Source organism: Stegastes partitus, unplaced genomic scaffold (genome assembly GCF_000690725.1).
Source record: "Stegastes partitus isolate 25-593 unplaced genomic scaffold, Stegastes_partitus-1.0.2 Scaffold164, whole genome shotgun sequence".
Taxonomy (NCBI): Eukaryota; Metazoa; Chordata; class Actinopteri; family Pomacentridae; genus Stegastes; species Stegastes partitus.
In genome coordinates, this window is record NW_007577895.1 from 504,746 (window position 1) to 530,089 (window position 25,344).

The 25,344-nt window shown below is 42.7% G+C and overlaps 1 protein-coding gene across 4 annotated transcripts in view; it reads left to right on the top strand.

Moving 5' to 3' along the window:
* afap1l1a (actin filament associated protein 1-like 1a) overlaps positions 1-25,344 on the top strand; it is a 32,232-nt gene that overhangs the window by 1,776 nt on the left and 5,112 nt on the right. The window contains exons 2-16 of one of the 4 annotated variants that reach the window (XM_008279585.1): positions 971-1,102; positions 18,821-18,946; positions 19,580-19,663; positions 19,769-19,848; positions 20,278-20,416; positions 20,601-20,696; positions 20,787-21,001; positions 21,851-22,030; positions 22,206-22,289; positions 22,780-22,855; positions 23,334-23,453; positions 23,535-23,746; positions 24,206-24,351; positions 24,482-24,554; positions 25,070-25,184. In XM_008279585.1, the coding sequence (XP_008277807.1) occupies positions 985-1,102; positions 18,821-18,946; positions 19,580-19,663; positions 19,769-19,848; positions 20,278-20,416; positions 20,601-20,696; positions 20,787-21,001; positions 21,851-22,030; positions 22,206-22,289; positions 22,780-22,855; positions 23,334-23,453; positions 23,535-23,746; positions 24,206-24,351; positions 24,482-24,554; positions 25,070-25,184 (1,864 nt within the window). In that variant the 5' untranslated portion in view covers positions 971-984. Of the gene's footprint in view, positions 1-970; positions 1,103-15,250; positions 15,441-18,820; positions 18,947-19,579; positions 19,664-19,768; positions 19,849-20,277; positions 20,417-20,600; positions 20,697-20,786; positions 21,002-21,850; positions 22,031-22,205; positions 22,290-22,779; positions 22,856-23,333; positions 23,454-23,534; positions 23,747-24,205; positions 24,352-24,481; positions 24,555-25,069; positions 25,185-25,344 lie in introns of those variants that run through there. The other 3 variants (XM_008279586.1, XM_008279587.1, XM_008279588.1) reach the window with 3 other exon arrangements.

Sequence of the window (25,344 nt, forward strand, 5' to 3'; positions counted from 1 at the left end):
GATTTAGTTATTTTTGGAAAAGAGAGGCAAACTTCCCCTTTTTAGCTGCAAAAAATGTATTTACCCCTCAGACATGGAGTGGCAGCCTGTCAAAGTGAATCTACGGTGGCCGACGGGGGACAAATGATACTCAAACGAGCTGCGTATACATGAATGTGTTGCATAAACAGAAAGGCTCTGCAAAAGGAAAACGCTGCATATACAGATGCGCTGCATAAATAAAACCAAATGCAAAAAGAAAACGCTGCATATCCGTTTACACAACGGAAGTGCCACAGACCTCTAGGGGCAGTAGTGAGCTTTTCAGTCATGGGTGCTGAAGTGGTGTTTTACTACCATCTCCCTGTGGTCTCTCTGTTATGTATGTTTATCTATGGAGAAGAGAGAATACATACCTTTCCCCTCAACAAGCATTGCTTGTCTTGGTCACCATTGTCTGCCTCTCAGATGAAAAGCTCACTACTGCCCCTAGAGGCCTATGGCAGTTCTGTTGTGTAACAGGATGTGCATATGCAGCATTTCCCTTTTGCAGCACGTTTCTGTTGATGCAACGTTTTCTTCTGTTTACGCAATGCATTCACGCACATGCAGCTCATTTGCGTATATGCACATCATTTGCCCCCGTCGGCCATTTATGCAACCATGTACACACAGCTTGTTTGTGTATGCCAGTCATTTGCCCCGTGGGCCACCATAGATTCACTTTGACAGGCTGCAAGTGTGATATTATTGCCACTGATGCCACTTCGTGTCTGGGGGGGTAAATAAGTTTTTTGCAGCTAAAAAAAAAAAGGGGAAGTTTGCCTCCCTTTTCCAAAAATAACTAGATCCGCAAAGTAAAGCTCACTAATTGCCCCCGTCGGCCACCGTATCAATCAACCTCAGGAAGCATTTCTCGCTCATGTAAAGCGGCAGGCTTTAGGACCCAGCGGAGACGCAGGCTGCCGGCAGCTCCCGACCTGCGGACCAGTGTGTGTCGCCTGGATGTGTCAGCAGCAGAAGCTCTCCACACGCCTTCACACGCTCAGCCACTCATGGCCCTGCACTAAATCTCAACACATGGACAGCATCAGCAGCGCGATGGACTCCAAAGGCACCAAATGTAAGTTCAGGATACTTGTTGTCACCCTGCAAAACTGCTGCCAAAACAACATGTGTTTGTTTGGTTGATTACTTCTTGTGGCTGTCAAAACTCTAGTGCACTCCACACACACACACACACACACACACACACATATAGACACACTGCGCATGTTTTCCTTCCTCTCACACTTCTTGCTGTTGGACCCTCTACTGCTTTTACTCTACTAAAGTAGGACATGACAGTGATATATGCACTTTTTCTGCTTTTCTTCCACTTTCCAGATCTGCCTTGTGTGTGTGTGCAATCAGTTGAAAACACCCACCTTTAACCTGTAATTTGCTCTGAAGTTGTACATCTAAGAAAACACAATGACAGTGCAGCTTAAACACATAAATAAAGCTTCTTTTGGTTTCTACCCCTCCTCTCCTTAGCTGCTCGGACAGCCAGGAAACCAAGTCCTGATCCACAGTTTGATTGTTGTTCTAGGAAGTGAATCTCACTCATCCTGAGTCAAGTTAAATATCTGGATGTGGAGATGAGATGTTTACAGTTTGGGCGGTCCTGCTAGTAATTGTTTGATATCGGACACCACCAGCAGTGAATTCTTCATAAGGATCCCTGGAGGTACGCAGTGCGTTTGTGTTGAAATAGCTGCAAATACAATGACTTTCCACCACCCTGTGTTTTCTCTGGGAGGAGTACAGTTGCCCCCCTGCATGGTCACATTTTTCCACATTGCAACTAAAAAAAACCAAAACAAATACATTTACACCCCATTTCCTGAGTTTCAGCAATAGGCAAGGTGTGAACCATTTCAAATCTGAATTTCTAATTACAGTTTTGTCGTTCTGTTTTCTTGCACTTCAGCTGATGTTGCTGAATGCTTGCAGAGCTGTTAAGCCTTTAGTGCCTTTCATAGACTTGTTGCCAGCCGCCAGGCAGGTAAACATGTGATAGTGATTATAACTTAATGGACTTTTTTAACTCAACTGACTACAGCTGAAAAGGGACAAACTACACATGTGCTGCTTTATCTTATTTCCAGCACTTTATAACAGTCGTCATTTCTTCCCTTGCTCAGTTTACCTCTTTCCCATCCTTCTTCACCTTGTCAGTGCACGAGGATTATGTGTATGTTACTAAATGTGTTTGGTGTCTTTACAAAGTGTCTGCAAGGGAGTCTGTGGGTTTTGTTCAGGTTTTTTTGGGGGGGAAAACCTCATCTGTCACTCCCGTCTCTCTCAACACACACTCATACAAACACACAAGATTGTAGCTTGACTGAGTGAGCTTTGTGTTTAGGTAAACACCGCCAGAGTAAACACACTGTGATGCATGGAGATCCCTGGGGATCACCCCGCTGTTTATGTGGTCTTTCAGTCCACTGATTGGATGCTGCTCAATGGCTTTTGCTTGATCTGATGTTTACTTTAAATATCAGTTCCTCTCATCAGTCAATCATCTAGTTTGTACCATGTCAGAAATAAGAAAACAAAACCTATTTCAATCTCACACACTTCAAGGTGTTACTTTCCAGTTTGTTGTTATGCTTGTTGTTTGACAATTGAAGGGAATTCAGGTTATAATGACATGAGACAGAGAGAAGTTGCAACTCGTCCTCGTGTAGAATCTGAAATCGACAAGTGTTTGATTGTTTTACTTGATGTATCGCTTAAAAAACATTGTTAAAACTATAACAGTTGCTTTTTGGGCTCTTGGAGGCAACAGAACAAGCTGCAAACACAACATCTGAGAGGTTGGTGCATGTTTTCAGTTGTGCATACATTCATTTTTAGATGAACTTTTCTACAAAGCAGGGTTGTAGATTAGTTGAGGCCATTTCAGGTTTGAATCTGGGTTTTTTCTTCTTACCGAGGTACATTATGCTGCAAGCCGAACCTGCTCTGGAGTTTTTAGAGACTGTCTAAATGCTTTTCTTCTCCTGACAAGCACAGATATGAGATATATAGATCCTCAGTGGAGGGAAGCCCAGTCTTCCTTGCTGTATTTTTTCCTGTTTACTGCAACAAATTTCAAAGCAGCTCTTTTTTTTTTTTTTGAAGGCCTTTGTATCGCAGTGTAATCCTCAAACAGAGACTGGTCAAAGCACTAAAGCCTCATTCTTGTCAACCTTATGAGCTTTCCAAGTAAGCCTACTGACCGCTTTCAATTCTGTTCTGATACTTGCTCCCAAGACTGTTTAACACTTGCAAGGGTTGTAGCTGAAAGAAGACAGTCTATGGGCTAAAATTGTCCCACGTGCCAGAAGAACACATCTAAGCAACACATAAATCTGTTGGACTTAAGTCTGATCGACTGGTGGGGCAGTGAAATTGATAAGCATTATGCATTCACATAGTCAGCATTTATCAGCTTTTCTTGTGACTTTGGCTGCAACAACATTTTACTCTGTAATGTCTTTTTAAATTCCTTATATTGGTTTAGGACTGTTGTTTGTTTCTCTTGTGACAAATATGCAGCTCTAGACCTCTACATGTTTGGTGTACAGGTGGAGAGAAGTGTTGGTCATATGTAAAGCTGACTCGGTTTAGGCAAACTAGACAACTTGATAACCAGCTTTGTGTAACTGCCTTGTGTCAATGCAGTTGTCAGGCTTAGTGAAGCCAGATAATGAAAACATATCTTGGGTATGTTAAACCCGTTTAGCTCTTCTTCTTTTTTTTTGGTCTTCAACATTTGTGTGACTCTTTATCTGATAAATGCTCCATTCATCAGCTAGTAACTAACTTTTTTCGTGTTGCTAGGCAGGAAGTATAGATTGGCTTTATCTGTGCTTTTTTATTTCTTCTTTCTTTTTGTTGGAAACATCTGCCTGCCGATGAGAGCCAAAACAGTAAAGTTGTGGGCTGTAAAGCAACAACAGTGGGCTGAAAGATGCTAAAAAAAAAAAACCAGAGGCAACCTGCAGAGTTGGGCGGCAATTGTCTGTGGGTTTCTTCCTAACAAAGTCCTTCACATTACACAAGTAATGTATTTTTTACAAAAATATTAATTGGCAGAGTTTAGTGTTTAGTATTGTTGACTCTTTTTCTGTGGATGGACTTAATCAAACAAACGACTTAGTGCTTCTCTAAAAGGCTATTTTCATTTGTCTTCTAACCTTCCCAGGTTGCTCTGAGGAGTTTCATGAGTTCAGATATCAAGTTTGATAAGTCTGACAAGAGGCAGGTAGGAGCTTGACTGTTTGGAGCCTTTTAAATATGCGCTATCCAAGCCAGCTGGAGCAGCAGTGTCATGAGTTTCCAGGGTCACCTGGGTGTACGCTGTGAGAAGCAGAGCATCAGGTGGGTGTGAGAGGGGAGAGGCTGTCCCCACAGAGATGCATTGCAGTACTGGGATTGTCTGTGATTTAGTCCAGCAGAAAGGATGAATCGTGGCTATTGTCAGGGCTTACTCGGAGCATGTGGAAGAGCTTGTGGACAAAATAGTCATCTGCTGTGGATGATACATAAATGTAACATATTGCTGATGCAAGCGCAAGCCTGCCACATGCATATAAAGCTGGATTTGGAGTGCTTTGCATAGCCGCATTCCTCTGAGAAATGTATGAAAAGAGAACCTGTGTGTTTGAGCTCTGAGTTACAATGTGTTTTTTTTTTTTCTTGACACAAAGCTGAATCTTCGAGCTTGTTGAGAGACAACAAAGATTTGAATTGGTAGCAATCGAGTTCAACCACGAGTACAGAGGGTTTAAGTTAGCAGGGCAAAAGAGCGCAATTAAAATGCAGCCTGCTGTCGTCATCTGGCTTTGGTCAGTGACCTCACTGCGTGTGCATTTATGTCTTATTTCTCATTATCTATTCAGGGATGTGCATTTTCACAACACAAAAGCAGTGTCTAAAGAAGCAGCTTTACTCCAATTTTATATCGGCCTTCAAAGCACTTTACAACCGGGGTCTTTTTGTCTGTTTTAGCTATGAAATAACCAAAGTGTCAGTGTTTTCATTGTTAACTTTCCCAATGAGTCCACTGGAACTAAAGAGCCTTCGCTACAATAAAAAGCCCTTTCTGTGGTTCAGTTTCATGTCAAATTCTCATTCAGTTTGACCTCTCTGTTTCACATCCTGTTATAAACTGTACCGACAAGCAGCTCCACATAACAAAGACCGGTTTTAATTAATTTTGCAGCCAATAAAAAGAAATGTTCACCTTCATTTACAGATCAAATAATTGCTTTTCTGACTGTGATCAGACTCTTAAAAAGCTGCCTGTTCTCTACCGTAAAGCTGTTTCCAGTTGAGCTCTGTCTTCCATTATCTCCGTAATGATGCAATGCACACAGTGTTGTTTTAACCAAGTCGAACACCGGCTACAATAATGAGACTCAGGATGTAAAGCGAGGGAATCTGCCTCTCGTATAATTTCTATTTATACATTTAAGGTTCATAAGGTTCCCTGTTTTGTTTGCGCTTTCTGACTCTATCAAAAAAATTTTAGACATAAAAAAAAGCTTTGCAGACATCCTGCCTCGCACACATAGAATATGTAATAACACATTAAGTATGATATATATATGTGCGCCCCATCGTGCATGAGCTGTAAATTATGGATGATTGTAGACCAGCCCTATACGAAGTGGAATTCCCCTCTTGAACCCTAGTGAGAAGAGAAGATCCCTATGATTCATATGGCTGAGAAGTGTGCAGGATACATGTGTGTACATTGCGGGTGTGCGCATGTGCATTGTGTATAGGCAATGGTCATTCTCTGCACAGCTGTTTATATAGGGTTACCATGGAGATTCGCTGCACAACACTGCAGCAGTGGACCATAGAGCGTATATGACGCTCAGCAATGTGGCGCTTTCTTCTGCTGCAGAGGCAGAAATGTGACTGTGCCTGGGGTGTGCGTGCACACAGGTACAAGCGATACTCAAAGGCAGGATTGAGATTTATTAGAAAGACTTGGCAGAATAAAACCTGCTTAGCCTGTTATCAGTTAGGTTTTTCTATATATTACTTGACAACAGCCATAATTTAGCGTGATTCATGTGAATATACAGTTAGAGAAATGGGATTTTTTTTTTTTTTTTTTTTTGGCCTCAGGAATGAGTTCAAGTTAGCAATTAAAACAGTGCATTTTTCAGACGGTACTGACAACATATGGTTCTGGTATGAAGCCACAAGAGTTGAAACGGAATTTCTGCAAAACTGTATGTTATGTATGTTTTATCCCCTCCAAAAACAACACTATCATTATGTGTTAAAAAGGAGTTATTTAAAAAGAAGTTTTATTATTTATCGAAAAAAACAAGTAGATTACATGTTTAGAATTTTCAAAAAAATGATATCATAGGTCCATCTTTTGCCCTTTTGCCCTTTCCTCCCTGTCAGTGGCAAAATGCAGTACATGTAATGTAATTTGGGACTGATCTTTAGCATGACAAGTGATCGACATTGCCATCTCTCTAGGTATCTTTTCTTTATTTTTTGTTAGTAATACATTGGTGTGACTTGAGAGATTCATAGAAAGAGTTCAGTCCAATCCAGCTTTCATTTGTTTAGCATTATCATCTTTGAGTTGTTGCATACGATGGGTGGGAAAGTGGTGAAATTTCCTCATGCTTTATTTGACAAGCATGACTCAACATAACATCCCTCTAAAGTGTCTACTCATAGCATTACAGATCTGCCTCCAGGTTTAACAGCTGGCAACAAAAGCTGTTTAATAGATTTTTTGGCTATCCTCTCAATATAGCGAAGAGTAAGAAGTGAGTGAGCGCTCATTAAACAAAATATATTGTCTGTCACCGATAAGCCCAGGGCGTTCATCAATAATGCATCATTTTGAATCTGTTGAATAAATTCTCCTTGCATCTGTTGATACAGTCAGCTTTTGAAATGTACCACTGATATTTAAGACTTTAGAACTTAGACCTTACTGGTTTCAAACTGCATTTCAAAACAACAACATATATTAACCGAAAAACAGAGAAAATGCGTCACTCGACTTTGCTTTTTGGAATTTGTTCATTTAATTTGTTCAGTTTTTCTCATTACGTATTCAAAAGCTCTTAAACTACACAATGCAATCCTCAAGGACTGCTTATGTCTGACAATATGCTTAGTCTCAGACAACAGAAAGAGACGGAGAGTGTGTCTCAGTTTACTGGTGAAGAACTGAACACAGTACTCCGATCGAAATCCTATTGACACGTGAAATCCCACTTGGAGACAAAGCACTCTCTTTTCTTCTGGTGTGCATGCGCGGCTGTAATTCAGTGTGTGTGTGTGTGTGTGTGTGTGTGTGTTTGCAGGCGTGTCTGTTCTGTGTATATTACCCTTGTCTGCGCAGCATCAGTAAAGCAGAGCCTCCACTTGCAAAATAGCATCTTTCTCAGCATGTGAATACTTTTCTGTGAGAGAGACATAGCATTGTGGTGATCTCATAGGACTCTGGGCAGATATGGGATCTGAATAATACTGACTGCACTGTAGGGCCTTTGTCTGGCATCAGGCTGAGTCAAGCCCTCTGTGCCATCCCGGGCCTGAATAAATCAGAGGAAAGGATGAAAAATGAGAGAGAGGGTAAAGGAGGTTTAGCAGACATGCGTCCCTACATCTTGGTCACTTCTCTGGCCTTTGACCTTTGACCTTCCGCCATCCTGGGAAATACCCAGAAGCCACCTGGCTTGTGCTACTGTTCCACGATCGACCCATCTGTCCATTTTTGTCCGTTTTTTTTCTGCTACCACAGAAACACTGGCGAGATCAGCCTATTAGACAATACTTTGGGGAAAGACAGGGAAATTCCCAGGCCGGTCCGTCGCAATGGTAACGCATACACACAGTTGATCATCAGCTGTTGATTCGAGCATTCATCGCACACAATACATTTGACACGGTAGGATTACGGGAGGCATGAATCTGAAGATTATTGTGAGGAGAAGAGAGCTCTGCCAAGCCAGAAAAAACAATGGCATCAGGGTATTGTGCAATATGAAAGATCCCTTATTGCCTGTTTTCTATCATGTCACACATTGAAATCATTTTAGTGGAGTGTCCCACATCTGTCAGGTCTACCTATCGTTTGAGCTGATAACGTGGAATCCTATCCAAGGCTTAAGCCAACGACAACAATGCAGAAGCCATTGAACAAACATAGTAGGCAGGAAAATGACCCGCAGTGCTTTACTAACCCGACCTGTAACTGAGGCCCTTGAATCTTTGAGATAGCAACTCCGGCTATCAGTGCGACTTCCCAGGTTACTCAGCTGCTTTGAAGCCGTGCTGAGCGGTGTGTGTACGTGCACATCAAAAGTTTCAGGGCTTCATGACTGGCCTTCAAAAAGCTAGTTAATGCTTAAGCAGGTGAGCGGGAGTGCACAAACCCATAATTCTCCCACTCCATCACCATAGAAACGCCCCAGCCGCCTAAGAGGCCTAATGGCTTCGGGTAGATTTCTCTCACTGGTACAAACTCATTACTGTGGCCTAATTAGAGGGAGTGCAAATGCACGTTGAGGCCAGAATTTGCTAGAGACAGTAACTGCGGGATAAATACACACACCCCGTTTAAATGATGCATACAAATATTTGCAAAGATAGGCTGAATTTAAAGATTGTTGTACGTCAGGGAGATTTAAATTAAGATGTAAGTTTGAAAAGTAATTGTGTTGTGGAATGCCTGCTCCAATTACCATATATAACACTGGAAACGTAGAGGTTCAATGGATCGCAGGAGTCATGGATCAGAGCGCAAATTGCCGTGAATGTTAACTGCTTTGAAACATACCCCTGTTTATGCGAAAACACAATTGCTTCATATTTTGCCTCGAGACTGGTGGAGTTATTCCTCGCTGCAGCGGAGACATCTGTTTGTCTGTTTGTTAGTCTGTAAGGAGAAACCTTCTGGCTGTATTTCAGGAAACTTCTTGGAGAGGTGGTGCACAGCCAATTAAATTTTGGTGTGGATCCGTTTCTGTATAATTGAGAGATGGGTCACTGGCGGGGAATTACGCTCTCCGACAGCAGGTCAAACTTTGCACTGTGGTGGGAGATCCATATGGTTCCCTGCACCCCGATAGTGATTATTTAGTTGTATTTTTTGTAATTAGCAATCAGCTGACCTGCCAGTCTGTAAGCTGATGTACCAACCTGTTAGTTACTGGTAAAATAAGCATCTTCAATAGAAAAATACTTGTTGTATTCACACAACTATGTCCGACCATCTCTAGTGTATCTATAGCATTGTTTGTACACTTGTGAGCAGCATGGAGTGTGGGATCCTTTCTGTACTTTATAATAACCTCAAGCATCTTCCTGAGTGCAATAAAAACAGTGGGGAGAACTTGTTTTTCCTCCTCTCCTCTTAATTTGTACACCTTTACAACTCCTTCGAACCAAATAAGCTTTTCCACATGCTCTCCTCACCTGCTGCCCAACTCCAGCTCTGTGGGCTGCATTCGGTATGTATGCCCATTCTAGTAGTGTTTGTCTAAAGTGTCCGCCCACATAATAAATGTACATGTCAAAGCCCTGAGAAAGGAATGCTCGCTCTCAAGAGATCAACCTGCGGCTGCTAAATAAAGGTTAGTAATAATGGTATGTTCAGGAGCTCCATTATGTTGTCTTCTCTTTGAAATACAGCCACAAAAGCAAACTCATTCAACTCTATCTCGTGAATGATCTAGACAGTGCAATGAGAATGGGGTCACTACAGACAGTACTGTAAAAAGTGGGAGCGGGTCAGCTGACAGGAAGAGGAAACAGAAGGCCGGAGGTGATAGGTGATGTCATCAGCAGAGGGAGGAAGTCCATCTCTATAGGGGGCAACCCCATACAGTCGCACAGCCCATTAACCCATGTAGGACAGGAAAGGCATTTTGCTGGCAGCGTAGAGAATAAGATTAAAATCAGTCTCTGAGGGTCTTCAGCAGTTCTTATCAAAGCATGACCTTTGTTCATCCACTGTGGTGATTTTCTGCCACATTTCTCCATATGTGACATAGTATGACTGGCCAATATGCTGCTATGCTTTTGTCAGGCTTTGGTTCCTTCCATACTATCTGATGGTTTTCCATTTTTCTTGTTTCTCAAGGGATTCTATTCAAACTCTGCTAATGAACAGCCAGCACTGACTGTGGTTTGCCATTTCTGGCAATGCAGCTTCCAGAATGGCTGCTGTGTGTCTTCTCCTCAGGCACTGGTGTGCTGCATTGTGCTGCTGTAATATATCAATTATTCTTTGCACGGAGTAGTTTTTAGTTTGTGGTAATTTGAAGTCCTTCCCTAGTTTTGAAGCCTTGGATGTTTGGAAACTTTATACTGAACTGTGTAGGACTCTCCTGCAGCTGCCATTTCACCCAAACTGGAGCCCGTAGTCCACCTGATGCAGCTGTTACAACTTTTAAAAACCACAATGATGCCTTTTCTGCATCAGCGTTACCAAGGAAATCAACTTTTCTGACTCCATCATCAAGCTCTGCAGAAGCCTGATAATGCAATTTTTGCACTACTCTCCTTTTTGCACTACTCTCCTCTCCTTGTTTGCACTATTTCTTATATTTATATGTACATTTTTTATTTTTATTTTTTCCTGTCTTGTATATGTGTACCTATGTTGAATGCTGCTACCAACGATGTGAATTTCTCCACTGTGAGATAAATAAAGGCATATCTTATCTTATCTTATCTTAATGATCCTGATCATTTGAATCAGGTGTGTTGGAAGAGGGAAACATCTAAAACATGCAGGATTGTGACCCTCAAGGACCAGGATTGGACACACCTGACCTAAACCTTCATTAGTTACGTCCTCCTTTTAGCTCTGTTTTGCCATCCACCAATGCCTGAATGATATTTTTAGCATATAAATGTAACCAAAGTTAACCAGATAGCTGGTCCAGGGGCTTAAAACTATTTTTTTCAAATCTGAAAACTGTTACAATGCTCAATAGATCTTTAAGAAACTGCAAAGTCAGATGATAAGTCTCAGTAGGTTTGTGACAGTTGGCAACCTTTTTCATATGTACAGTTATTTAATCAATAGTTCATATATATATATTGGTAATGCATATTATAAATGGATGCTAAATATGATTTCATATTTGTTACTGTTGGGTCTCTCGCTGCTGATTACAGTCCTCATACTGATTTATATCGTCTTCCCAGTGAACCGGTTCTGTTCTGTCTCTGTTTACCTACGGTGGGCTCCGGTGATATCAGTTTGTGAATGCCTAGACATGTTTTCTCTTGGGGAGAGGAGAGGAGAACCGTCACTCCTGGGAAATGCCTGGAATCTGAGAAGCAGAGTGGGAGGGGATTTCATCATGATAGGGCAAAGGCTGGTGAGAGAAGGCATTGTTGGCACAGCTCGTAATGCAATTAAAAACCTCGAGCACATCTGGCCATCTGGTTTACCTCACCTTTGTTAGCATGTAAGCCACACACACCTCAATCATCTATACAGCACAAAGGGCTGTAATAAATCCTGCGGTTTCTGAACAGAGATGGAGAGATATCATTCCCCATGTGTTTCCTAAGCCCCTTCCAGACATACACTCCTCTCAGTTAATCTGATGCGATCTAAACGTATCAGCGTCATGTCTGAATGAGCATCTCGGCCACTTTTCTGTAAAGACGACAATCTTCTCGGGTTTGACCGAGCAAGGTTTCTAGTAACATTTACGTATCACTTTCAACATGGCACAAGTCTGAAATACATACAGTCGCATTAGCTGACAGGTAGGCCTTTGTGATTAGTGAGGTTATATTCTGTATATAGTTGTGGGAATGCATCCATTCACACAATAATCAAGCAACTGCTCCTGTGACACTGTAAATCCAATGTGTATCTGCAATAATAGCTTTTAAAAAGAACTACATAGGACTGAAAATATTTCATGAATGCATCAGACTTTCACTTAAAATAAAATTCCAATCAAGTAGAAACCTGAGTACACCAAAAACTGCAGTTCCTCAAATGGCCACTTGAGGCTTCCTCCAAAAGTGAGTCAATCCCCATAGACGGCCATGTGAAACTTTACAGCAGAAATCTACATGTTTACTGCCTATTGTAAAAACAATTTCGGTTGCTATAGCTAATTGTCCCATTCATTATAACTGTATGTGGCAGGGATTTTTATATAACTCAACGATTTAAACTGTATTAGGTTCTAAATGTATGCATAAATAAGGGCGTTGCTGCTTTCTTTTGGGACAGATGGGGCCCGTAGAACAGTTCATGATCTGGAGATGGCATGTCAGCTCTAATTCCTTTTGTCATGTCATGTCAAGTTTTTAATTTGCCTGGAGTTCGGAGAAGTCAGGCACTGCCTTACATGATCAATGGCTGGAGCTACATCACTGAGCTTCAAAACTGTTGTTAATGTATGGGTGGGTTCGTCCTTTTTTATATCCCAACAGCTGTGATGGTGCTCAGGACTTAATCTGAGGATCTAAAAAAAAGTGTAGCTTATGACAAAATGCCATCGCTTCACCAGACTGTATCTCTTGTCTGAAAATGTCTTTAATGTTATGACTCAGCTGTTTTCTTTAAACGTGCCTGTCCCAACTTTGATGACAGTGTCAGATGGTGGTATTTGGTTAACCTTCACACGGCACGAAGATAACGCTCGAACCTTGTCGTCTCTTAACTGAAAAACCTCTCCCGTGACTCACCTAACATGCGATAAGATTGTGCTTTTTCACAAAAAAAAATCTGTCTTTTATTTACCTTTTAGAAGTTGCTGGGTCACATTGTTAAGCTGACAAAGAAAGACTCCCACTCTGAACACTTCAGTGACTTCAAAATGCAGCGTTCTTTCATGTCAGATCAGGTTGGGAAATGGTCGTATATCCAACATGTCCAAAGACAATAAGGAAGGGGAGACTTCCAAGAAAAATCCAGCAGTTTTCATTAGATACTGATCTCTTGTGGACTCACAGATGGTACAGTACTTTTTCTCACAGCAACTTTGTCTATCAAGACTTACCTCTTTGTGCTTCTACCTTTGTACTGTATGGACTAGTGGTACTCACTGAAAATTATTTTATCAATTACCTCAATATTTTCATCCTGAATGCTTTAATTTAGCAAAAAAAACACGGGAGATCTAATGTGCCAAGGTGTAATGTGAGGCAAAGTGATGCGGAATTTACAACTTTGTGTGTTTTCCCATCCCTCGTCTGGCATCCACAGTCCTGTAGGGGTCAGAGCTTTACTGGAGGGGTCAGAGTTCACATTTAGTCACAGTGAGGCGTGGTTTGTAAGGCCATAACCAAGCCTAGCAGGGTACGTCTGTGGCATTTGACACAGGAAGAGATGAATTTGTTAAAGTTGGGAAACACTTCACATGCCTCAGGGAAGGTCTGGCTTTTGTATCAAATTAGATTTTAGGAGGAGTTCCTGTCTGCATCATTAGGCCATTCATTGTCCTGGGAGTGTTTATTTTTAAACCCTATGTATGTATTTACAGTTTGACTTGTTTGTCTTGCATTTTCCTTCATCCTCTGTCCAGTGTATTGTTGCAGTGCTTTTCACAATCACCTTTTGCTCAATATCTATATTTAACCATTTTGTTGTCTCTTTATTCTGGGAATTATCCAGAGTCTGAAGTTTGGGTTGCCATAATTGGTCTCGGTGGCGGTACAATTCAGTCTCAAATCTCAATCCAAAATCTGTTGTACCATGTACTAAACAGTCTCAAGTTCTGAAAGCTGGCATTGATGCTTGGTTTTACTGGCAGTGTTGTTTACCGTTCAAGAAATTCATTAAAAAACCAAGACTAAAAGTCAACCATTTCTAGTTTAAAGGACTGAGGCTGTAAAAAAAACTGAATCAATGTTGGTTAAAATGGTTTGCAGTCCATCTAGTCATTGAGATATTTGTTCTGGACCTTTGCAAAATGATTACATTATATCTACTTTATTTTTTTAAAGACCTCCTCCAGTGAAACTCAAGTTTTGTTTTGTTTTTTTGCTTTGGTAGCATGTCTATATGGTGGTGTTTATACGCTAGAACATCCACCTTCAAACTATTACAACTGGTCGTTTGTACAGTGCAGAGTAGCTTTACAGTGTTTGAGAAGAATTGTAGGTGAGCTGGTGTGCTCAAGCTGTGGCAGTGGGTAGGAGGGGCCTGAAGAGAGACACTGGAGACTTTATACATATGCACATTCAAGAGGAAGCAACCATGTAGAGTTACATCTAAGCCATTTTAAGGCAGAGAAGAATTACTTTCATGAGAAAAAATACATAAATATGTGACTTTGCTACACAGGGATAAGTTAAATGAATGACCGGAGAGCGACAACACACAATCAATAAGAAAAGTAGCTTTGTGTAGTTTTATTGGGGGACTGTGTGCAAGACTACATCTTCAAGACAGTGAATAATCATATTTCCCTACATGAATTCCTTTAGCTGAAGTTTGAATGGCTCATTAAGGGTCATGCAAGATTCCAGTCAACAGCTGATCTTCTATCTTGCATGCTCCGTGTCTTCTCCAGTCGTGTTGCCACAAAGTGAATGCTGTAAAGTCTTGTGCATCAGGCAGTTGGTGGTAGAAGCGTAAACTTGGAAGAAGCAGTGGGTTATGCCGGTGTTTCTGCATTGCCGCGCACGTAATTGTGTATTAGACTGCGAGTGCTCGAGGGGTTGTTTGTGCAGCGTTGGTGCCAAAGTGATTGAAAGCAGCGTGTTTCATCGTGTTGGGGCATATGAGTCTGCCTCAAGGCAACAAGTCATCCACGTGTAACTCTGAAAAGTCTCAACTTGCCCCAACCTCCAATCCCTGGCATTTGCTAAATCCTGTATCTGTATGTATAAATAAGTGCACCTCACATAAGAGACTTCCACTGATATCTTTATAAGTAGGATGTTCTAATGTAGAACAGTGGTGCGACTGTAGCTGCTAAGTCAGTGGGTTCACTGGCACCTTATAGATGGCAGCTAGTTAAAGGTTAATAATGTTAAAGCCGGGGAAAGAATGTGAGAGAATAAAGAATGTGAGTTAGCTATTAGTCAATGTGTGTGTGTGTGTGTGTGTGTTTACACAGCAAGCCTTTCCCAGGTGCTATACGATCCCTGGGATTACAGTGGAGGGTGATCCAACACACACACACACACACACATACAGAGCACCACCATCTACCCCCCAAAAGCAAAAAGAGGAGGGGAGACGGAGCGAGAGAGGGAGGTGGAGGGAGATAACAGGTCAGATGGAGGAAGGGATTCAGCAGACTGGAGCTCACCTCCAGTACAAAGACTTCACAGGAGAGAGCACACAGGGGAGGATTTGACTCTGGAATATCTCCTACAGTTTCTCTTCTGTGTATGAATGTCTCCTCTTTAACTTTGAAGAATGGTGGGACTCTCATCCACCGCTGTTGAGGGTAAGTTTTGGGGGAAAAAAAGGCTTTTATAAAGAGACAACAGATATCTAAAACTTAAGAAGGGATTTGTTAGGTCGGAAGAGGACAATAAAGACATTCTAGCAATGAGGATATAAAGGTGTCTTGCTTTCGCAGCACAATAGAGATCAGGTGATGTTTACTTCATGCCTTCAGCATCATGCCAGCTGGCTGAGACACCGAGGAAAAGGCTGTAATGTTGAATTGTTGAGAAAGCAACCGTTTGCCACCCAGACGTTATAGTGAAACATTGTCATTTTTTAAATCTCTAAAGGCCCGTTGTGGGTTGCAAATTCTTGTGTGATTGGCTGGAATGTCTGTCTGCAATGATGTTGTGAAACACAAGTTGCTGCTGAACGGCTGAATTTTGTCACTTTCGACATACGCTGAAGTAATTTGTGTGCTCAGAAATGTAAGCTCAGCATGAAGGAGGTGTAAGGAGGGAGCAGAAAGAAAAAATCTGTGCACCCAATCGAGGTCGTATTATTCTTCAGATCAGCGTTTGTTGGACGTGTTAGCACAGGTGTTCAACTCGCTGACATTATTCACCCCCCTCCACCCTCACCTCCTCCTGCCCTCTACGCCTCACAGCTTGTACAGAGTCTGCAAATGTGAGCTTCTGTTAAAGGCCTGCGTCTGCAGTGTTAAACAAACTATTCTCTCTGCCTGCCGAAAGGGTACACATGCACACACAAAGGCGCTATGCAGAGTCTTGCACTTTTAACAAGGTGAGGAATGTGTCTGGTGTTTAACAGCAATTGTCAGGCAAGTGTGAGGAGGTAAATGTTTGAGTGTGTCTCAGACTTTGAAAAGCTTTACACATTCCTGCTCCAATGTCTGTGATTTTTATTTTATATTATAAATGGGATGTATCCTAGAGCCAAAAGTAATCAAAGCTTAGAATAAAGTCACTGGTTTGCTCTTCCTGTTGCTGCAAATACTCCAACTTCACTTAATTTGAACCGCATCCAACTTGTTTTCATGTAACACTCTTGTGTGCAGTTCCCCTCAGGTGCTAAGCTAAAAAAAAAACAGTTTTATCTGAAGACATCAAAGACGCATGCCATGCACAAACACACACATGAACAGTTGCGGCGTAGATTTAAAGGATCGTGCCTTGTTTTTGATGTGCGAGAACTCATGTGAGTAGTGTGGTGTTGATTATGAAGGCATGACTGGAGACTTAAGGGTGGTCTAATGCGCCTCACTTGCCAAATACTACGAAGTATTTCCTCGCTACTTTTTTTTTTCTTTCTTTGGCACAAGCAGAACAACACTGTAAATAGGATAATCAGCTTCTTTTTTTCATCATAGCACCGGTCCAAAGGAAATTGCGAAATAGCTTCATGAGCATCCCGTTTGCTTTGAAACCTTGATTTCTGGGTTAAATTTGATTTAGTGCTGAGTGGTGTAAATTTCAATTTCTCTCTGCAGCGCATGAGTCACGCTGTGGATGAGGTTTTGTCTTACGCTTTGTTAGGGGAAGCCCAGTGGTACGCCAGAGCCAGAATCTAAACAGCTGGAACCTCTGGCAGGGAGACAACATTTCTTACCAGGCCAAGACGTCCCACTCTCATGAGTTTCCTCTCCTCCTGCGAACTCCACTTCCTTAGTTCCCCTGGGTGAATCGGATCTTAATGAGGAGACATTCCAGATCCCGGGAATTAATTCCTCATGCCCACTTCTCGGATTGAGAGCACGCTATTATAACAATGGAAGGAAACCGCACTAGTAAAGAAGACACAGGCGAACACACACCTCTGGTTGACTGTAGCCTTGGCAGGGCATTGTTGGACCCATAGGAAGACCCACCTCAGGAAAGTATGTCTGTCTTCAAGGAGTGGGAGCTTGAAAATGTAAAACATACGTCACTGACAAACAATAGATACATCTTCCAGTTTATCTCCTTGTCATCCCATGCTGGTGTTGGAATCTAGCATTTTGCCTGAATTCCTTAGTAAGCTCTTTAACCCTGCAAACATACGAAGCGGCTCCAGGGCCTTTTTCTAGTGTCTGACATTCTCTGCTGACACACCTCACTAAATACATAAGCCTGCCTGTGTGTTGCAGGTTTTTCTATATGTCTGCATGGGTTCAGCGCAACAAGGTCTCGTTGCCGTATGACCGCCCACAGAACAAAGAGGTTTCTGGCTCAGCGGCTTGTCCCGTGCCTGACCTCAGCAAGATGCATGGTTCAGTAGGTCTAAAGGCGGCTGGACTGTGAAAATGGGGCAAGAGGGGGGAGCGAGAGGAAGAGATGGAGTGAGTGTGGAGTAGGGGTGGTGGGAGGGGAGGCAGACAAGTGAGCCAGCAGTGACTCAGCCTGTCGTCAGGTTTCGCGGATTAGAGAAATGTGTGTTAGGATGCAAAGAGGGGGAAAAAAACAAAAGATGTTGGGGAAAATAGCCGAGGACGACGAGGTTGCTTGGCGGCACTTGCCTGTGGTTTTAGATAAGATAAAGCGGGAACATCAGGTTGCAAAGCTTTTCTCGGGGCGTCCAGCGGTCGAGGGGAGTGAAGTTTTGTTGTGAAAACAGGGAGCGGAGCGGTCCCACCTCTCAGATCAACATATGATGTGAATCATATATTCCTATAATCTTCCAGCACCTGCAGAACCCTTTGAAAGCCCGTCTGAGCCAGCTTGTGTTTTTTTTTTTGTGAGAGCATGACTTCAATCTGCGAGATAAAGATCAGATCCCGGTGAACGACTCTCTCTTGCCGGTGCATTTGGCTCGTTCTGGGCTCTGTAAAGTGGTCCTTGTCAGAACCTCATACCAAACCATACCATTAGCTGTACCCGCGTGTCCTTTTTAGAGGCTCACGGGGCAGGAGGAAAAAAAAAAAGCATATTTCTGCCAAAATCCTTTACAGTCCTTGCAGCACAGTTATTTTACCCTCGTAGGGCTGAGACAGACAGTTGATTGAAATTTGTTTTTGTGCCCATCTGTCCGTGAGCCAGCAGCTTTTAAGAGCAGTATCTGTCTTTATTCAGGAAGTTGTGTTCCTACGCGGTTTAAGTGTTGCTATTTTTGGCGACTTCGGATCCACTTACTTTTTGGGTTAATGAGCAATTAGCAGATGTGTTTCCTGTCACCGAAGCCTCTTTATCATTGTTTAGTCTGGTTTAGACAGCGGAGGACAGGAAGGGAGGCTGAGGCGGCAGATTGACGCTGACAAACTGTGAAGCAAAGTAACAGAAAATGAAAGGAGGACACAGGAGAAGCAAAGCAGAAACAGGCTTGTGGACGGACACCTGGGGTTTGTTTAGATTTGTCGGCGTGACCTCTGCCCTCTCTGCTAACACGCTGAACCCGTGTCCCCACCGCCTTCTGACCTTTTCGCCTTCTCCCTCCCTTGTGCAGCCATGGAGGTGTTGGTGAGTGAGCTGGGCACGCTGCTGAAGATGCTGGACCAGGAGAACCTCAGCTCCTCCACCCAGGAGAAGAAGACGTCCGTGTGGAACCTCCTGCAGCAGATACAGCCAGCAGGTCAGAGAGTAGAGACGGACCAAGTGACTCAATCCATCCGTGAGACGTTCAAACTAGAGCTGCAGCAGTCAACCAATGAATGGATTTGCTGTCAACTATTACATTAATCACATCCTGTTTTGATAATTGACTAACTAGTTTTAATTGGGGTTTTTTTAGGACAAAAGAAGTCTAAATTATGTGATCTCAGCTTATTTAATTAGAGTTTTTTTTCTGTTTTTTTCCATCACTAATTCTGTCACTAATAATTTTCCTATTTATTAAAGTTTGGATGTTTTATAGACCAAACAACTAATTAGTTAATCATGAAATGAATCAACTAGTTAATCAAGAATAGAAATAGTCATCAGTTGAAGCCCTAGTTCAAACATTTTCACAGGAAATTTTAATTATCAAGTAGATCTTTATTGCATCAGACTCTCAAAAGTGAGTATTTTCTGCCTGAAAGCAGGCAGAATGCACTAAATTTGGTGTATTTTGTGGCTTAGGAGAAACAGCATGTATTTGTTTAAAGATTTGTATGGTTTGAAATTTAAAAAGAAAAAGATTTTAACTGAATTGTCTTCATCTTTTCACTTATTTCGATATGAGGCTGCTCTAAATGTCTGTGTTTTCTTTCCTCCTCTCCCCCAGTGTCAGGAACAGACTACATCTACATGAACTCATCAGTGTACAGAAACGGCACGAGCTTCGTTGAGTCGCTCTTTGAGACATTTGGTGGGTGATGTACAACGTGCACATATCTGTATATGAGAGAAGCAAATATGTTTTTAATGTGTGCAAAGTGGGAGTTTAATGTGTTGCTTACTGTTTTTTTTATAGACTGTGAGCTTGGAGATCTAAAGGATGTTACAGAAGATCTGAAAGAAGATAAAAACACACAAACGGACACTTTAAAACAGGCAAGTGGAAAACACAGAGTAAAATCCTTTTTCATGAGTATCATTTATGTATGAATGCTTTATATCCTGAAGGTAAAATGACACAGAGTGTGTGTGTGTGGGCTGTGTGTTGTTCTGTCTTTTCAGCACTCACTGACCCAATCCAACTTTTCAAATGATTATTGCACCTCCTTCTAATGGGCTTGTGGAGAAAAAGTGATGAAAAACAGAGAGATTGTATTCCATAGTGTGGGGGTTTTCCCTTTGCTCACATGCTCATCAATCTGCAAGCTGTTAGAAGATTTAGGGATCCACCCAGAGCCCATGTGTCTAATTTATGGAAATCATTCAGAGGTTTATGTATCTCTTTGATTATGCAGCTCTTTGGCTTTTAAAAAAAAAAAGTGTGGTTATTTGAGAGTTATGTTTGTGTTTATGTGTCTCCCTTAGCAGAGCTGTGCAGACTCCCTCGCCCCACACTCCGCTGACTCTCCTCCCCCTCTGCCCACAACGCCTCCTCCCGAGGAGTACTATGAGGAGGCAGTGCCCCTCAGTCCTGGAAAGATGCCCGAGTACATAATCACACGAGGTCAGCATGCTCCCGCCTCAGCTGAACTCAGTCACCTTCGTGTCAATCCTGTAAAAAAGCTTGTGCTCAGGCTTTAAATGATACAAACTCAGTCGTACTTCACTCCAAACTTAATTACAAAGTTACATCAAAGTAAATGATGGAGCATAAGGTCGAATTAGTTCTTGTTTTCATCTGTTTCCAGTCAGGCCCAGCCCTCCTAACTCTATAGAAGATGGATATGAAGACACTGAAAATCCCTACCCGACCACCTGCATAAACTCGCACCGCAAAAACTCCTGTAAGCCGCACCAACAACACATTACAGGATGAACGCTGCCTTTTCTTCTACACGAACCGTACCTCACCTTCTCTGTTGTCGCTCCCTCAGACAACGACTCCGATGCTCTGAGCAGCTCGTATGAGTCCTACGAGGAGGACGAGGAGGAGAGGAGCCCCGGCGTCAGACTCACTCATCAGTGGCCCTCGGATGAGAGCTCCATGCCTCCTGCCAGAGACTGTCGCATCTGTGCCTTCCTGCTGCGGAAGAAGCGCTTCGGCCAGTGGGCCAAGCAGCTCACTGTCATACGGGAGAACAGGCTGCAGGTGAGAAGTTCACTGTCTGCAGTTTCTGGGTGTTTCTTTGCTCCTGTCACGTTTTTACTCGCCATGGGGTCATATTTCATTGCACTATAAAGTCCTGCACCTCTATGGAAACAGCATGGTTAGATGTATAGAGTGCTAAAAAAAAAAAGTCTTTTGTGCACTTTATGAACATAAAATCCATAAGTCATCAACAAAGAAACAAGTGGAACTTCTCTCAATATCTACTTATTTAAAAAAAAAAAAGGAAATAACATGAACACCTTTTTTCTAACTGCCCACATGTGATACCAATACAGAGAAAAATTCTGACTACACACTATAGATATTGTGCTATTTACCTTTTAGTTTGTTTCCATACCTGTCTCCTGTCTGCTTTGGCTGAACACAGCCTGCAGTTCAGCCTAAAAATCACATGTTTTTTCACAGCAGAGTCATTCATAGCTTCACAGGTGCATCAAGAAGCACAGAATGTATTTATTTATTAATTGTTTTTAATTAATCTGATTGAGCAGATGGTTTTGGAGATTTTTTTTTTTCAAAATGAGACCTGTAAAATAAAGTCATTCTGATGAAATATTACGGTTTCAGACTTAGATTGTGGTTCAGTTTCCTGACAGAACATCCCAAATGATTCATTTAAGGACTTTTAAAAAGTACAAAAATCTGACAATACTCCCTGTTTATACCTTTTCTTTGTCTGATAAATGGTGTAATTTTGGCGATTTTTAATTTAAAAATTGTGTACCTTACAAACCCACACACAGATTTTGGGTTTCAGAGGATTAAAGGACACTGTCTCCTTCTTTGTTTCTCTCCTTTAACCTACACAATATGTCCTCCCTTTTGCAGTGCTATAAGAGTTCAAAGGACACATGCCCCTACGTGGACCTGCTGCTGCCCCAATGCACTGTAGTCTACGCTCCCAAAGACAGCAAGAGAAAGCACCACGAGCTTCGCTTCACTCTACCCAATGGAGATGCACTGGTTCTGGCCGTGCAAAGCAAGGAGCAGGCTCACAGATGGCTGAAGGTAAATTTAGCATGCTGCAGCGTGGATGCAGAGTGTATGCAGAGTACTATATGTTCCTTAGGAATGCAGACTGGGAAGAGAGCCATCAGTCACCACTGAAAGTGGGTTTGACAGCAGCAAAGGAAGGACAATTTACTGTACAATCCAGAATAACATCTGTAAAATATCTCCACAGGTTGTTAGAGAGGTCAGCGGTCAGAGCGCAGGGCCTGAGGAATCTGCATCTCCTGTCATTCCAAGAAAAAATGAACTTGACAAGGTAAATGTAGAGGAGAGGATGTTTATGTGAGATTGTACGTGTTGTTTTTATCTTTAAGACACAATTCAACGCCACAGCTGAGGTGAGGAAAAGTCGGCGGTAAGCAGCAATTGTGCTGTCACCATCAATTTTCCTAAACAATTGTTTGGCTCAACGCACTGAACCACGATACCTGTATTTGGCTCGCAGAACAAAGAGGAGAAATGTAGTGTAATTAGGTGTAAAGCCACCAATGATAGGGGTGGCAGTGAGTCAGCGTTGGAACGCATCCGATTTTAAGGGTTACCAATGTGTGTGAACGTAAACTGGAAAAGGCTCTGACACGAAAGCACAAACCAAAGAGAGTACAGTAGTTTAAAGTGTAGCTGTTCCGCACTTTATTAGTCAGAGACAAGTGCAGACAGGCTTCCTTCTAATTTGAATCTGGCAAACAAAGAGACCCAGTGTAGGATTTGGCTTGTAAACCTGTGTTTGTGTGCTTCCTCCGCAGAGGTTATCTGCAGAAAGGAACACATCAGATTCAGACAGTGTGGGTGTGTCAGCTGGAGAGAACTGCAGAGAGAACGGTAAGACGGAGGAACACGCAGCCTCGAAACAGTACGGCAGCTGTTTGACGAAGAAATATTAACTCTCAGGGTCTGTTTCTATCTTAGTTTTTTTTTTATTTTTTCAACTCTTTGAGGGTTTTCATCAGTGGATGGAGTTTGCGCAGTTGTCATTTGTCTGTCTGCGATCTCAACCATCCATGTAAGATGGATGATGGGGATGGGAAAGATTCAATTTTTTCATCATGCGTGGGACAAAATCTATTTAGATTAAAACCAGAAGACAGACCTTAAGCTGAAACAACCTACAGATTGCTCAAATACAGCTGCAGTTTCTGTTTTTCAGCAAAATGTTTTCGGTTTAACCGGCCCATGGTTCAATGAAACTTACTGTATCACATTTGTTACAGATTTTAGTTGAATTGAAGTTCCCACATGACACTATGACAGTGAATCTGGACAAAAAAACACTTGATTAATTCTTTAATTTTTGATGCAGGTAAGGTGAAACGTGGCGCTTTAGCTGCAGGCCGTAAGATCACACGCATCATCAGCTTCTCCAAGAAGAAGCCCCCTCGACCCGGCGATCCCCGAACGTCCTACAGCGACCCCCGACAAGGTCAGACCCTGCTTCACTGTCCCTCTTCAGCTCTTCCAGTTTGCAGACACATCATTTTCCATTTCCCTTCTCGACGTGCAGGGTACCTGTCGGTGCTGGTGAACCAGGTGTGGCGGGAACAGTGGTGCTGTGTGTGCAGAGGCTCCCTGCACTTCTACCACGACAAAGGAGACCCTCGGGCCTCCCTGCCTTCCCTTCCTCTCCACGGCTGCGAAGTCGTTCCTGGGCTCGGACCCAAACACCCCTTTGCCTTCCGCGTCCTTCGGAACAGCACAGAGGTGGCTGCTCTGGAGGTAGACAGCCGTTCATTTGCTCATTTTGAAGCTGCACTGCTCATTAAATGTCATGTGAATAAGAGCTATTTCTAAGAACAAGCGTACAGAGAGTTATCACCTGACTCTGCTGTTCACCTCATTTTAGAAACTTTTGGCTTATTGTTTTGTTCAGGTTTTGATTCGCTCTCGTCAGCCTTATCTCGGTCCACACCAGGCAGCTGTTTTCAGTTAAAAAGCTCCGATAAACCGAATCCAGAGCACCTAATGAGCCAGATGTTTCTCTCAGGAGTGGGTGGAGACCAAAACAAAGTTGAAAGAAGAGAGAATATTTAACCTATAATCTGAAAGTTTTGTGCTAGACCTTGCTCCACTGCCCCGAGAAAGAAATCAACTCATATGGTTCGAATTGCTGAGAATTTAGCAATTACATTACAAATCTGATCTGTCCGGTTGTCTTTTTGGTTTTCATCGTGTTAGGCGAGCAGCTCCGAGGAGCTCGGACGGTGGCTCGGTGTCATCTTGGCAGAAACCGGCTCTGCGACAGACCCGGAGTCGCTCCATTACGACTATGTTGACGTGGAAACCATCGCTAACATTCGGGATGCTGCGAGACATTCCTTCCTGTGAGTGAGACGGACGGAGAGGGGGAGGTGTTGGGGGTATTTAGACAAAGGTCAGAGCGAGGCCACAGACCAGAGCGGTGATGTTTTGACCCTCATGTCGACATCATTTCTCCTTTCTCTCTGATCCTAGGTGGGCTACGTCCTCCAGCAGCACCTCCACGGATTCCAGAACGTACGACGAGGTTCCTAACGAGGACATACAGGTACACGTGCACGGATGCGCACATGCATTTTTCGAGTTCAGTCAAACCCTACGCTTCACTTTGATGTGACGAGATTAGAAACCGTGTGTGTGCAGCTGTTGTGGACTGTCTGAAAGCGACACCCCATATCAGTCACCCGAATAAACAGACAGTTCTCTGTTACACGCCTGTCAATGATGGCTTTTTGTCAGAAACAGAAAGAGCAGGGTGTGGGCATGGGAGAGGGGGGAAAAAAAAGAAAAAGCAATCAGACTGATGTCACGAAGGCAAAAGGTCAGAGCAGTTTTACAGCCTGTAAACCCCTTTTTTTTAAAACCCGGCTGACGTGCACTTAAACACATCTCTCCCCACCTACAGCCAGAAACACACACACCTCAAATCATTAAAATAAGATTAGTTTGTTGCTTAGCCAAATATGCACACTTTCTCTTCTTCTTCTTCTTTTTTTTTTTAACCCTCTGCCCTCATCGTCCCACATCTGTCATGTCCTCCCACCTCCTCTCTGCTCCACCCAGTCAGGGGAGAACCGCAGGCAGCAGTCTGGGAATCAAGGGAAGCGACGCTCAAGTTTCTCAAGCAGCGACTCTGACAGAACCAAGCCATTAGTCTCCCTCAAGCGAACAGGCTCAAGTAAGTGTGTTCAGTTGGGTTTTTTTTTTTTAAAGCAGCACTGCAGTAGCTCCGGTGGTACTGAGCCCGCAAACTATCTTGACAGAAATATTGAAACCTTTAATTATATGGTGGAAAGCCACTTAGTGTTCAAGCTTTCTCGCTGAGTTAACAATTAAAA